Raw genomic sequence first — 13,326 nt, forward strand, 5'->3', positions numbered from 1 at the left:
ATTGCTATGATATTCTCCTATATTTTTTGGCTCACAAAGCTGTTTTAGATCCTCAAACCAAAGAATCTGCTTATCTTGAGAACATTTCAGCAAAGGTTAATTATGCACATTCTTAGAATTATGGAAATTCTTAGAAATGCACCTGTTTCCACTGAGACATACTAAAGATCAGACTATCATTTACCAATGTCAACTTTTTAAGCAGGTTGTGTCTGAACTCCAAATCAGAAAAACCTTTGAGGTGCATATGCTCATCTATTTTCCCTAAAGCAAGCTCCCCAAATAGGGGATTTTTATATTAGAGACATGTTTTATCACATAGTAAATAGAAAAAAAAAACCAACAAACCCTCTAAACGTCTTGACCAGAAAGCAAACAAGACTTAAGAATGCAAAATGTTTATTTATAACCCTGCACTGCTCTCTAACCCTTGCTTCTAGAAAGGTCCTTACTTCTAGCCAACTGTACTATAGAAATTTTCTTTTCCTTTTTTTCTCTGAGAGCTGGCTGGCTGCTTTTTGATCCTGCCAGGGCTCCTTCCTCTCAAGTTCCTCTCCTGAGCAGCTGATTCCCAAGCTTTGTGCTCTCTTCCTCTCCAACTCCTGCTCCATTCTGCACGCTCTGGAACCTTCTTTGCTTTAACAAGTCTCTTCTCCCCTGGAAGAAACAATCTCCACTCCTGCATGGACCCACCTCACCTAGTCACTCTCCTCTTGAAGGAGAAAAACACAATCATGAATGAATGCACAACACACAGAACAGAACTTGCCTCTCTCTGACACAAGGACAGTAAGAACTTAATCCCACAGTGTCACAACAACAACCAGTCCTTCGAACATCTATCAGTAAGGCTTTGGCAACTTTGCCTTTTTATTGCAATGTAACGTTTAATCAATCCCACCTACAAAGATTATGAGTTTAGAGTAGTTCCTTTTCACAGCCTGCTACCACTCCTAGATCACTACATTCTTCCATAAAGTGGGAGGGGCTGTTTCTTGTGTGTGCTGTTTGGTTGCGGGCTTTTTTTTTTTTTTTGTTCTGTGGGAACTTTTTTTCTGATGAGGGGATGTTTGTTTTTAAGAGTTGACAAAATTACAAAGCACTTTCATTTCTGGCATAATTTCCTCTCCTGGATGAAAACCTGCTATTGATATACACATGGGAAATAACCCTTTCTTTCTTTCTCATCCCTTCTTTTGTTAAGCTTTCCTAGCCATGTGGGGCACCTGTGAGCAGAGCAAAAGGCTCTATTCCAAACCATTTTTCTTATGCAAGTCAGTCAAGGGCACTGCTACAGCACTGTCTGACAAAAGCTCTTGTAACACATCAGCAGAGATAATCATGGTTTGATATTTCTGTACTTACAAAGCTGCTGACTCAGACTGTAATGATTTTTCTGTGATGGCACACAAACTGTCCCTGCTGACCCCCCAATCACCATCACTGAAACGTACCTGAAGGATGCAGCTGAGCCCATACACCACTGGCCGGTGCTGGGGGCACAGCAGTAAGTCGCTGAAAGGGCTGGGAGGAGGATTCCCTGCAGCTGGCTGTGGGGTGGGAGTTGAAGGAAGAGCATTCCCTGTCTGGGCAGACAGGATGTGTGGTGGGTGCCCACCAGCACCATCCAGCTGCATAGCAAGCCTGCGGGTGCAGAAGTAGGCCAGACGTCTGGACAGGTACGCAGACTGCACAAACTCTCCAGAGTACTGCAGGGAACAGGGAAGGAGGGGCAAACATCCTTGTCACAAGGAATACAAGAAAAAATCCCAACTTTCCCAATGTACTACACTGTGTGACACTGCCTTGAAGAGGCAGTCCTTTTTTACAGAGAGCTCCTTATCACGGATCACCCACTGGCTACTAAGCATCAGAAAAAGCCTTGAAATGTTCTCTGGCAATGACTTAATGTGTAAAAATGTACCCACACCCAGGCTTCCCAGAGCTTCAAACATTTGCCCAGAATCTGTTGCAAGAGAAAGAAAGAAAAAAGCAGTTTCCATGTACTGGTACACAGCCAGTGGAACTATCACAGCTGTGGCATGGGCAGGGATTACCAAGTCCAGTGCAGGGAAAAAGGATAAAGGAGAATAAAAACTGGAAAAGTGCAGCACTAAAAAGACATCCTTGCATGAGCTAAGAAGGATGCTCACAGGGACACTCCCTGGTGTTCTTGGTGCGAAACAACTCATTATCCCCTTAGGCAATAGGAAGGGGATGGCCAAAGCAGAAGTGAGCACTCTCCTAAAGCAAGCTGAGAGTGTATTTCTCACCCGCAGCAGCAAAGGAAGGAGCATTTTCAGAAATTCATCTTCTCCTGACCGTATCTTCTCAAAGCACTCGAGGACCCACGTCAGGAATTCGTGCCGGTCCAACATGCCATCCTGCACACAGATAAAAGCAGAGCAGATGGGTGAAAGCTGAAGTAACCTTCACTAAGGTAAAGCAGAGCAGCAGCAGCTTGTACTCCAACAGTGGAAATAACTCTGGAAGTTTTCACAGTTCTGTGCTACCCCTGTCCTATTACTGAGCTCAAAACTGCAGCTGGTCCTAGTGGTCTATTCACTAGGAAAGAGAGCATCTTGCAGAAATCAATCATGTGGCATCCACCCCCCCTGCTCTCCTATGCTCACGCCAACCCAGCAGCTCCTACCAGTCCCTCACCTGGAACATGAACATAGCCAGTTTCTCATTGTAGTCCCACTGCTTCAAAGCCTGTTCCACCTCTTGGGGCATTGGTCCCGATGGTGAACCACAGCCTTGCCCTGGGAGCTGTCTGTAGAACTCTGCAATTTTCTGCAGCTGCTCTGACAGGTACTTGGTGATGATCTGTGTCCATTCTGGAGAAAAGAGGTTAGCAGTGAGCAGTGTGGCAAAGAGGAGCAGGAAAGAACCAGGATGGTGCATAGGTGGAAAGCCAAAAAAAACCAGAACACAGTCAGGGGAACTCTTCTAGATCACAGCAATCTGGAGCAGGCCAGGATGCAAAGGATGTTGGATCCAGTAATGCTTAATGAAATTGGGAACACAGACAGAGAGTAACATACCAAAATTCTCTAGGAAATATACATATTCACTCGGGAAGTAGCTAATCAGTCATCACTAAATTGCAACTTTACAATCTTTGTATGGAAGAAAAAAACAGGTAAGGCAGCAAAGGAGCTCAGTAGAACTTAACAGGGAAAAAGAAAAGTAAGGCTTCTATGGCTGCTAAGACTTATTTTTCAATGTACTTTCACAGGTGGGCCTGTTGTTCAGACAGTTACTCACACCAGAACCCAAGGACTTATCAGCAGGAAACAAGTTTATTTGGATTTCCAGGCTACCTCTTACTAAGCAAGAGCAGGCTTAGAAGGAAACAGCTGTGCTGGACAAAGCCCATGGTGCACACAGAGTGCTTACCAATGAAGGGATCAATGACATGACGCTTTTTCACCTTCGTTTCCGTGATGGCAGCATAATAGGCACAGGTCATTTTGATGAGCCATGCTGCTCTCATTACTGGAACAGTGTATTTGGCCAAATAACCAAAGACCTCTTCCTTCTTGCTAAAGATGGGCACCTGTAATGAAATGGAGAGGGAAAACTGAACCAAGCACTTGGAATATGAACTGAAGCAGCTAAAGCAGCTATACCTGCTGCAAGTATGAAAAAGGTAAAAAGGGAACAGAGCAACACAGTACCTCTACCTCAAAAAAACCTGCTGCCAAAATTCACTTGTGGTCAGAGAGCAACAGTACCAGAGCTGCATTTCAGTACAAACAGAAACAAAACAAATTGAAAGAAGACAGAACATATAATTACGTCACTGTAAATCCATGCCCTGAATCCTGCAAACATCTTGGAGGTTATCCCTCCAGAGAGCACATAAAGAGCTATGAAAGATACAGACTGAGTCAGTAACAGAGTATCTGCCATGCAAAGTGAAGACAGGACTCTTCACTTTGTATACAAAAGCGAGTGGTTACAGACGTCTCACAATATCATGAGTACTCAACAGAAGACTGCGAGAAACAGGGAACTGAGTACATCGTAGGAAGGAATCCATTAATCCAAGATCCAAAATTCAAGACACACTATAGGAGGATACCAGTGAAATAATCAGGCTGCAGGACTATAAACCAGGAAGCAATAACAGGGACATCACAGGGAAAAGTACAGCTGTGGGGCTCATTTCCACACAATTCTCTGGAGAGTGAAAGTATGTGTGTTTTCACAGAGGAATGAAAAAAATTCACAAGAAACAGGTCCATTTGGCAGGTTCAAGTCCCTGAACTACTGATGTTCATTTACCTGCTATGTTTCCTACATTCTTCCCAATTACTCTCTGATGCCTCAAAGTCAGACTACCTGGCTACTGACAGTCACTCTTTCACATCTAAGTTGACGAAAATTGATGGAGCTCATGGCAGGAAAACAGGGGAAAACCTTGAAAGGTTCAAGCTTTTACCATGACCTCAGGAAACTGACAGTCAAAACACAAAGAAGGAGTAAGTTTATTAAGAGTCAGATACTGGGAAAATCTGATTACTTTATTTTCCCCCCAGGAATGACTCAGACCGTTTTGCAACTGGGAGTTATGATTTTTCCACAGTGCATACCAGGTTCACAAGCACCTTTTCTGTAGGCTTCCCCTGAGAGAGAGCTATCCCCCTTGCTATCAGGCCTGATAAAATGCCAGATTAAGACCCTTCTTTCATACTCTACAGAATTCACAGCTATAAGGGGAATATCTACCCTAAACTCCAGGGCATAGAAATACTGTAGCCTGGCAAAGACCACATGTACTCTCCTCTGCTGAAAAGCAGAAACACCTCACTGCAACATAAGTCTGGGAAGTCATTTAGGTGATTATTTTCAGTAATTCTCACTATGACTTTTGAGAACTTGAGAAATCCTCCGCAACAGAAATGTCCTAATCTAAACAACAGACCAAAGGCAACAGTGGCAGCTCTTTGGAAAAACAACTGAACCTTAAAATAAATCAGTCATGTCCTACAAGCCAAAAGGCAAAGCTGAACACACCTCAAAATAACAGCCAAGAGACCAGATCTCAAAGTGTGGATGACTACAGTTAGGGCACTAGAAATCCCACATCCACTCTGCAAGCTGAAAGCTTCACAAGATGTATAGGAACTTCTCCAAACAGTAAAGACCTTCAGAAAACCTCAAAAAACAAGCACAGATTAAACTCTGGCAGAGAGGCCAGGTTGCCTTTCCTGTAACATACCTTCTTAGCAAGATGAGTGAGGGGCTTAGTTCCAGCCAGATCTGTGAACCAGTTGTTTATGGCACTCTGAGAACGTGCTGTCACCAGCCAAAAGTTATCCTTCTGGTTGACCTGGGGTTTCCGTCTGCCCGTGTCAGGCAGGGTGTTGCACCGCAGCTTTTCTGCAATAATACTGCTAAAATTGGAGCTGATCTGGAGGAGAAGGAAAAAAAAAAGGATTCATTACATTTCAGAGATCAAAGACCTGATCAGAGCACTTAAAATTTATCACTCATTTATCACTCCTACCAGAAGTCTCACCAGTATCAACTTTTGAAACACAAAGTAACTGCCAATAACTCCTTTGCTATACTTGCAGAGATTAATGTGTCTAGACAACTCATACAATAATCAAGCAGGGACTTAAGTTGAGATGGACACAACCATTTAAAAAAATACCTGTCAAACCAGACAAGGCTCCTCAGACAGAAATCAGCCAAGGAAAACAAATATCCTGTGCTTATTGACTGCCTTCCAACCCAGGTCATTACTAGTTGTTTTGTCAGGAAGTCAACATCTTGATTTCAGAGACTGGAAAATGGAGTTGAAGCCTATTATATAACTCCCATTTTTAAACTTCCAGATGTTTCACGAAATCATACTTTCCTTTTACTATGGCCATCATGTAACCAAGCCAGTAAGGAGTTTCTCTCTCCGACTATCATAGTCTTGTGCTTTAATAGCAGAATTTAAGGAGTCCTAGATGCTGACTTAACGAATACTGCAGACACAGACCTGCCCCTAAGATGCACTGAACCAGACAAGAACCCGCTCTCTCAGAGGTGGGACACAGTTCTAAACGAATGCAGAACTTGGATTCTACAGAAATGGAGGGTCAAGTCTTAAAAACACCCACACAAAAGGGGAAGACCTGGTAGTTCTCGACATACGGAAGGAACGAGACCCAAGACTGTGCAGGATCCAGCCGCCTGTCCTGCCAAACCCACCCTCGACCGGCGGGACGTCTCTCACCTTCGCCGGGTTGAAATTGACATTTTTGGCACTGCCGTGCTCGTCCCCAGACACCGCCGGTTGGTTATTGAAGCCTTGCTTGACATTCAGCGCAGTCAGCTCATCCTGCGGGGGAAGGACGGTCAGCAGGGCCCGGCCCGGCCCGGCCCCTCCGCGCCCACCGCCGCAGCCTCCGTCCCCACGGCGGGGGCTGAATCAGGCGAGGCCCGGCTGCTCCCCCGACCTCCCCCAGCCCTGGCTACCAGGCACCGCCCAGGGCAGTGCCGGGACACGGCAACGGGGCTCCCCCGGCCCGGCCGGCGCCCCCCACCCCCGGGGTCCCGGTGGGACGGCGCCCCCTCGCCCAGCTCCCGGCCCCGCGCCGCTAACCCGGCGCTCCCTCAGGTCCGGCCCCGACACAGTGGTCCTGCACCCCGGGTCCCCCTCACACGCCCGGCCCCCGCACCTCCTTCTGCTTGGGGTCCTGCGGGTACACGTCAGGCGGGCCGAGGCGCGGGCGCTTGAGCGGACGGTGCTCGTAGCTGAGGACGCCGAAGGCCGCCATGGCGGGCCGGCCGGGCCACAACAAGGGCCGCCGGGGCCGCCCGCGCCTGCGCGCTGCGCGCTGCGCCGGGGCAGGTGGGCGCCGCCGAAGCCGAACCGAAGGAGCACGGAGAATCCCGAGCGTCGCCGAAGAGGCCCAAGTGTTGCCGAAGAATGCCGAAAATTAACGGAGAGACCCGAGTACTGCTGTGACTGGACCGAGGACAGACGAAAAGCACCGAGCGCAGCCGGAGAGATCCGAGAGTGAACGGAGAGATCCGAGAGTGAACGGAGAGAGCCGAGAGTCCCCGAAGCGGGGACGAGCGAGGGACAAAACAGCGTTGAGCGCTGCAGGCGAGTGCCGAGCAGTGCCGGGATGGCCCGAGCCCGCTCCGAGCGAAGACGGAAAGTGTCGAAGAGGGACGGGGCAGCCCGAGCGGCGCGCGCGCGCCCCCCGGCGGAGGCGCCGCGCCGGTGACGTGTCCGGAGAGGAGCACGTGATACCCCCCTCGCGCCCCCGGCCCCGGTACCGGGGCACCCCCGGAGCCCGGCCACCAACACCCCGTGCGGCCATCACCGCACCGGCAGCAGCCCCCGCGGACATCGGCCGTACTGTCACACGCACCAAGCCCCGCTGTGACTCTCTCCTGCAGCCGCCCCCTCCGACTGTCTCGGTGCCTCCCAGTGATGCTGCCAGGGATCCAGACGGGCTGGGCGCTGGGATCCCCATCCCAGCCATGCTCCTGGGGCAGCCCAGGGGCGGTGAGCCCTACAGCATGAGCCACGGGAACACGGCCGCATGAAATGGGGGCTCCAAGAGGTGTGAGGTGTGGGAACTGAGCGGGGAGGGTGACACAGTCCCGGTGGGATGAGCCAGTTGAATGTGCTGTGGGGTCTCAGTGGGCTAGCTGTGCTATCCTAGCGAGATTGTCAAAAACGAGAGCAGGCTCCCGGTGCTAAGGTGATTTCAGCATTTCTTGTAAGAAAAGGAAAGGCCCAAAGCAAGGGGGCCCCGGGCCGAGCAGGAGCGTTCCCGTCGAGGGTTCTGCAGCGCCGGCGCTGGGGCTGCTCAGCAGCGATGGCCCCGATGGCCCAGATGGAGCAGCACAGATTCAGTGGGTCAGAAGCCCCTTTTGATCCTGTTTTTTGTCCCTTTGGATTGGTTTCTTTTTGGATCCTTCATTTGCATGAAGGTTTAAGGTGCTCGATTGGCCATGACAGTTCTGTCCAGGCTGGCTCGTGGTGCACTTTACTGAGGTGTGTTCTGGTACCTTGAGTACCGGATTTCTTATAACTACCCTTTTAACCCCTTTTACAATATAACATCCAAACTAACAGCACATGCTTAACGATCTATCAACTATTTTACAACAGTATCTAACCTATTTTTAACAGGATGAGCCATGGAGTTCCAGTAGGATGAGGCACTGGAATTCCACTGGGTTGAGCCATGGAGTCCCAGTGGGTTGAGCTGTGGGATCCCAGTGGAGTGAGCAGTGGTCCCCATAAGGCAGCCCTTGGGGCACGCAGGATACCCCGGTGCAGGCGGAGCCGTGGGCAGGAAGTAGAGTGCTGCGGAAGCCGGCAGCCCTGGCTGAGGCTGCCCGCACGCGTCCTCACTCAGCAGCCCCCATGGCGGCTCTTGGTGCCTTCCTCGTGCCTGTCCTTCTCCTCCTCGTCCTCTGTGGGCCGGGTCCCTACCCTGCTGCTGCCGACAGCCAGCCAGGTAAGGGGGCACAAGGGAAGGCCAGGGGCCCCTTTTGTGGTTGGGGCTGGGGACTGGAGCTCCCCAGTGATGGCGGGTGAGGACAGGATGTGGGGCTGTGTGGGCTGGTGCGCTGTTGTGGCACGCACCAGGGACCCTGCGACCCCTGACGTGTCCCAGGACCTGTGGCACCTGTATGGCCCTTTGCAGTGGGGCTGCCAGGAGGGTCAGGCTGCACCAGGGAACCCTGTTGGGGTGTCCTTGTGCCCACTGCAGTGCTGGAGCATTTCTGACCCCGCCAGCACCCTGGGAGTGCTCCTGCCCCATCAGTCTACTGGCAGATCCTATTGGTCTGTGCCATGTGAGGGTGTTGGACAGGATGGTCAGTGGATCTGCACCGGCTGCCTTTCCTTCCTGGTCCCCTCAGTAGTGCTGTGCACAGGAAGGGGACAGGACACAGAGGCGTTTCTTTCCACCTGGCACTCTCATCCCAGCCACTGTTTTCAGAGAAAAAATGCACTCCTTGCCTGGCTGTCAGTAAAACAACAGCTTTCTGTGGAAAAAGCCTCTCTGTATCTCTGGACCTCCTGGGCTGGTGGGAACGTGCCCTCCATCTCCAGGTGTAGAAACAGCTTGTTTGCTCCATTGTGTTGCATTACAGCCCAGGAAAGCTTGACCCTGCCTTTCTCCTGCCCCTGCAGTGCTGGCTGATGAGTTTGGTTCACATGGAGGGAGTCTCATGTGGGGATCTGGCATGTGCCATGTACACCCCTGGGCCTTGGCACAGCCACCCACCACTGCCATGCCCAGCAGTGTCTGTTGCTTGCAGGAGTGGAGTGTGTCTTCTTCAACGAGGAGTACATGAACTGCACGTGGGGGAACAAAGAGATGCCCACAGTCAACTACTCCCTCTTCTACTGGTAGGTGCCCCTGCCGCATGGCCAGTCCTACAGCAGAGTGTCCAGCAGCGGGTCCCTGTGCAGGGGGGCTGCTGCCAGCATTGCTGGTCCATCAGGCCTCTCCTCCTCTCCAAGCCCAGGGTGGGGCAGGCTCTGTCTCCAGAGCAAGCAGGATGGGATGTGCTGGGGAGAGGGGTCCTGGTGAGGGCTGGGGCATGTGAGGCTTTGGGGAGTCCTGGTGACCCACTGTGGCACAGGTACAAGAACACGTCTGACAAGGCGGTGGAGTGCAAGCAGTACCTGCAGCATCACGGTGTCAGGGTTGGCTGCCACTTCAAGAAGAACGAGCTCATCCAGTTCCAGCGTTTCCATGTTCTCATCAATGCCAGCGTTGGAGGCAAGACCCTGGAGATCCCCAGCAAGCACATGGAGCTGCAGGACCTGGGTACAGACTGGTGGGGGGACCCCCCTGTCAGTTCTCAGAGCTCCCCTGTGGGCTCCCAGTTGGCAGCAGGGCACTGGCCATGGGGCCAGCCCTCACTGGGCATCACCTGTCCCTTGCAGTGAAACCAGAGGCTCCTGTCAACCTGACCATCCACAACATGAGCAACAATCAGCTGCGGCTGACCTGGGCCTCCCCCTACCCCAAAAACGGGTGCCTGAAGCATGCTGTCAAATACAAGAGCAACAAGGACACCAGCTGGACGGTGAGAGCCCTGGGCACGGCACCCTTGTGGCTGTGCCTGGGGTGAGCTGTGCACCAGCCTCCAAGATGGTCGCAGCCAGCAGCTCAGGGCTTATGTCTCTGCAGGAGCTCTCGGTGAATGGAGATGTCTTCTCCTTACCCAGTGTGGACTATGAGAAGTCCTACACCTTCTACGTGCGCAGCAAGATCAACAAGTTCTGTGGCACAACCCAGTTCTGGAGCGAGTGGAGTGTTCCTGTCATCTGGGGCAGCAACTCCACGGGCAAGGGTATGTTCTGAGGGCTGCAGTGGGATAGGATGGACTGGAGCATGGCAGGGCTCACAGGTGAGAGATGGCCAAGCAAGCAGAGAATGGCCTGAGGCAGCAGCTGTAGGGACAAGACCCATCTGGGCATGTGGGGTGCTGGCAGCAGCATCCTTTGTACTTCTGGAAGCAAAACACACCCCTCCAGTGGGACCTGCTGACTTTAGCCAGGGGCTTCTTAGCACTGGAGGGCATGGCTGGGCCAGGACAGGGTCACCAGCTAGTTACGGTGACAGGATGGCAGGGCTTGGGGACAGGCCCCTTCTCCATGCTCTGTTCCCAGCTGAGCCCTGCCATGAGCAATGCCATGGACACCCATGGAGGGCCACCCATGAAGGGCCACCTGCAGTCCCACCCCACTGCCGTGCTGGTGTGCTGTCTGGGGATCAGTGTCACCCCTCTCCTTCCAGGCGTGGTGGAGGATCTGTACTGGTTTGGGATCCGCACGGTCTTGGTCCCCATTGCCTCCTGCCTGCTGCTGCTGGTCCTTGTCATCCTGCTGGTGCGCATGGAGAGGTGAGTGTGGGGAGCTGCCAGGGCCAGCAGCACTGGGGCTCTTCCCTCTAACACACCTCTCCTGCACAGGGTATGGGTCATCCTGATGCCCCGAATTCCCAACCCCAGCAAGAATTTTGATGAGCTGTTCATCACCCACAACGGCAATTTCCAGGTAAGGTGGTGCAGGCAGCCCTGCCCTGGGCTCACCCTGGCTGTGTGGGGTTGGGGCTGGGCTGGGTGGTGGCTCATCCTCACCCTGCTCTGCTCCCTGGAGGAATGGACTGGAGTCCCCAAAGATGTTGTGGAGAGCTTCAAGCCCAACTACAGCGAGAACATCTGCTATGTGACTGAGCTGCCACCCAAGGACAGCCACGAGCCCCTCTGGGACAGCAGCAACCATGCACCACCTCCAATGCCTGGACCCCCAGCTGCCCCCAGTGAGCACAGCCCCTACCAGAACAGCTATGGGAGGCTGTGACACATGCCTGCACTCCTGCATGCCCTATTCTCCACAGCTTTGCTGCCCAAACCTTACTGCTCCTCAGGCCCTGCTCCCTGCTCCTGCCATTTCTCTGCCAAATGCCCTGGATCCCCGGTCTTGCTTTCCTGCCAAGTGCCATCTCTGCTCCCAAGCGCCCACAAGCACACCCAGGGACGTGTCCTGGTGAGTGGGCAGCTGCAGCTAAGCAGGCAGGGGCCACTAGCCAAGTGACACACTTGATGAGGAGACACACAGGATGAGGAGTCCCAGGGAGGCCAAGTGTGGAAAAATAAGGAAAGATAGGCAAGAAAGATTGTAAACATGCTCAAGTGCCTTGCAGCTGATGTAGGAAAAACACATATACCATACTCATGTTGTTTAGCTTTGTGTATTCAGTAAGTAGAACTTGTGTGTTTAGATAACACGGGCCTGTGATAGACTTAGTGGCACCTTATTTAACATGCTTGAGATTCCTGGCCTGCTGTGGGAAAGATCAAACCACAGTGGTAAACCACAACTGCACAAATCCTTGATAAACAGGCAAAAACAGCAGGTTCAGTGATCCTCTAGAGTGGACCAAGATCCACAGTGCCTGCATCCCTGCTTATGTGCCTCTGCCTGGGTGCTGCTTGGGGGGGTCCTGCAGTTGGTGAGGTAATAAAAATAAAATTCCTCTTTGCCTTTCATCCGTGGTTTTGTGGTTGTTCCTGTGTCCTGCCAGTGCTGGCTCAGCCAGCCAGCCCCAGTGTCATCCTGGCCATTCCCCCAGGCCTTGCTGCTCCTTTCCCTGTGTCCCCAGGTTCCAGTGGCACTAAAGCTTTGCCTGCCAGGGGATTGCCCAGGCTCGTCCTGCGGGGTCTGGGGAAAGCACCACTGGAGCCCCAGCTCTGAGCACCTCTGACCTCCCACACACAGTGAGGCAAGGGCCAGTCCTGCTGTCCCACAGTGGCAGCGTATTCATCAATAAACATCAAGCACATGGATGAGTCCCCTCCTGGCTGCCTCACGGGGCTCCCTGCACACTCGGGTGATGTGCTGTGACCTCACTGGGCAATGGGCTCTGCTCTGGCCTCCCCAACCACTTCTGGGGCCACCTGCAGCCCTCAGCCACTGCTGCTGTCCCTGCAGATGAGCAGACCTTTCTGGCCAACACAGACTGCAGCCCCCTGCAGCTGCTCTTACAGAATCCCAGATTCAATTATGTTGGAGAAGATGTTGGAGATCATTGAGTCCAACCTCTGTCCAAACACCACCATGTCAACCAGACCACAGCACTCAGTGCCACCTCCAGTCTTTCCTTAAACACCTCCAGGGACAGTGACTCCCCCACCTACGTGAGCAGTCCAATCCAATGTCTGATAGCCCTTTCTGGGAAGAAATTCCTCCTGATGTCCAACCTCAACCTTCCCTGGCAGAGGCACAGAAGAGCACACCGTCCCATCCTATCACTGCTTGCTTGGGAGAAGAGTGGGACGCTCAGCTGGGCCCTCGGACAGCCAGGTCCTGGCACTCCTGGACTCTGACACAGGTGGGCCCTGGCACAGGCAGGCCTTCGGACAGCCGGACCCTCAGACAGCTGGACCTGGGCATAGCTGGGCCCTTGGACAGCCGGACCTTGGCACAACCGGGCCCTGGCACAGCTGGGTCCTCGGACAGCTGGACACTGGCACAGCCAGACCCTGACACAGCCGGACCCTGACACAGCTGGGCCCTGGCACAGCCGGGCCCTCGAACAGCCGGGCCCTCAGACAGCCAGACCCTGACACAGCCAAGCCCTCAGACAGCCGGATCCTGGCACAGCCGGGCCCTGGCACAGCCGGGCCCTGGCACAGCCGAGCCCGGGATGGGGTCCCGGCCTGGTTCCCCGCCCGTCCCGCGGTGCCCGGGCGAGGCGGCAGCGCCCCCCAGCGGCAGGGGCACCCCGCGCCCCGCCCATCCCGCTGGGGGCGGGGCCTGCGCGCCCGGCCCCG

At 53.1% G+C, this 13,326-nt stretch overlaps 2 protein-coding genes across 2 annotated transcripts in view; one reads left to right on the top strand and one right to left on the bottom strand.

Moving 5' to 3' along the window:
* The window catches only part of MED12 (mediator complex subunit 12), a 34,788-nt gene extending 28,003 nt beyond the window's left edge, over window positions 1-6,785 (bottom strand). Inside the window, exons 1-7 of the mRNA XM_066559305.1 lie at window positions 6,687-6,785; window positions 6,242-6,346; window positions 5,231-5,422; window positions 3,403-3,562; window positions 2,665-2,840; window positions 2,274-2,384; window positions 1,455-1,709 (exon numbers count right to left, since the gene is read on the bottom strand). Coding sequence (XP_066415402.1) covers window positions 1,455-1,709; window positions 2,274-2,384; window positions 2,665-2,840; window positions 3,403-3,562; window positions 5,231-5,422; window positions 6,242-6,346; window positions 6,687-6,785 — 1,098 coding nt within the window. The remainder of the gene's footprint in view (window positions 1-1,454; window positions 1,710-2,273; window positions 2,385-2,664; window positions 2,841-3,402; window positions 3,563-5,230; window positions 5,423-6,241; window positions 6,347-6,686) is intronic.
* Window positions 6,786-8,238: 1,453 nt separating this feature from the next.
* On the top strand, window positions 8,239-12,042 carry IL2RG (interleukin 2 receptor subunit gamma). Its single transcript, XM_066559521.1, has 8 exons — window positions 8,239-8,489; window positions 9,298-9,388; window positions 9,625-9,812; window positions 9,932-10,074; window positions 10,179-10,341; window positions 10,788-10,893; window positions 10,963-11,047; window positions 11,150-12,042. The coding sequence occupies exons 1-8, from the start codon at window positions 8,396-8,398 to the stop codon at window positions 11,351-11,353; spliced, it is 1,074 nt and encodes a 357-aa protein (XP_066415618.1). The 5' UTR covers window positions 8,239-8,395; the 3' UTR covers window positions 11,354-12,042.
* The last annotated feature ends 1,284 nt before the right edge of the window (window positions 12,043-13,326 follow it).

This window comes from Molothrus aeneus, chromosome 14 (assembly GCF_037042795.1).
Source record: "Molothrus aeneus isolate 106 chromosome 14, BPBGC_Maene_1.0, whole genome shotgun sequence".
In the NCBI taxonomy this organism is placed as follows: domain Eukaryota; kingdom Metazoa; phylum Chordata; class Aves; order Passeriformes; family Icteridae; genus Molothrus; species Molothrus aeneus.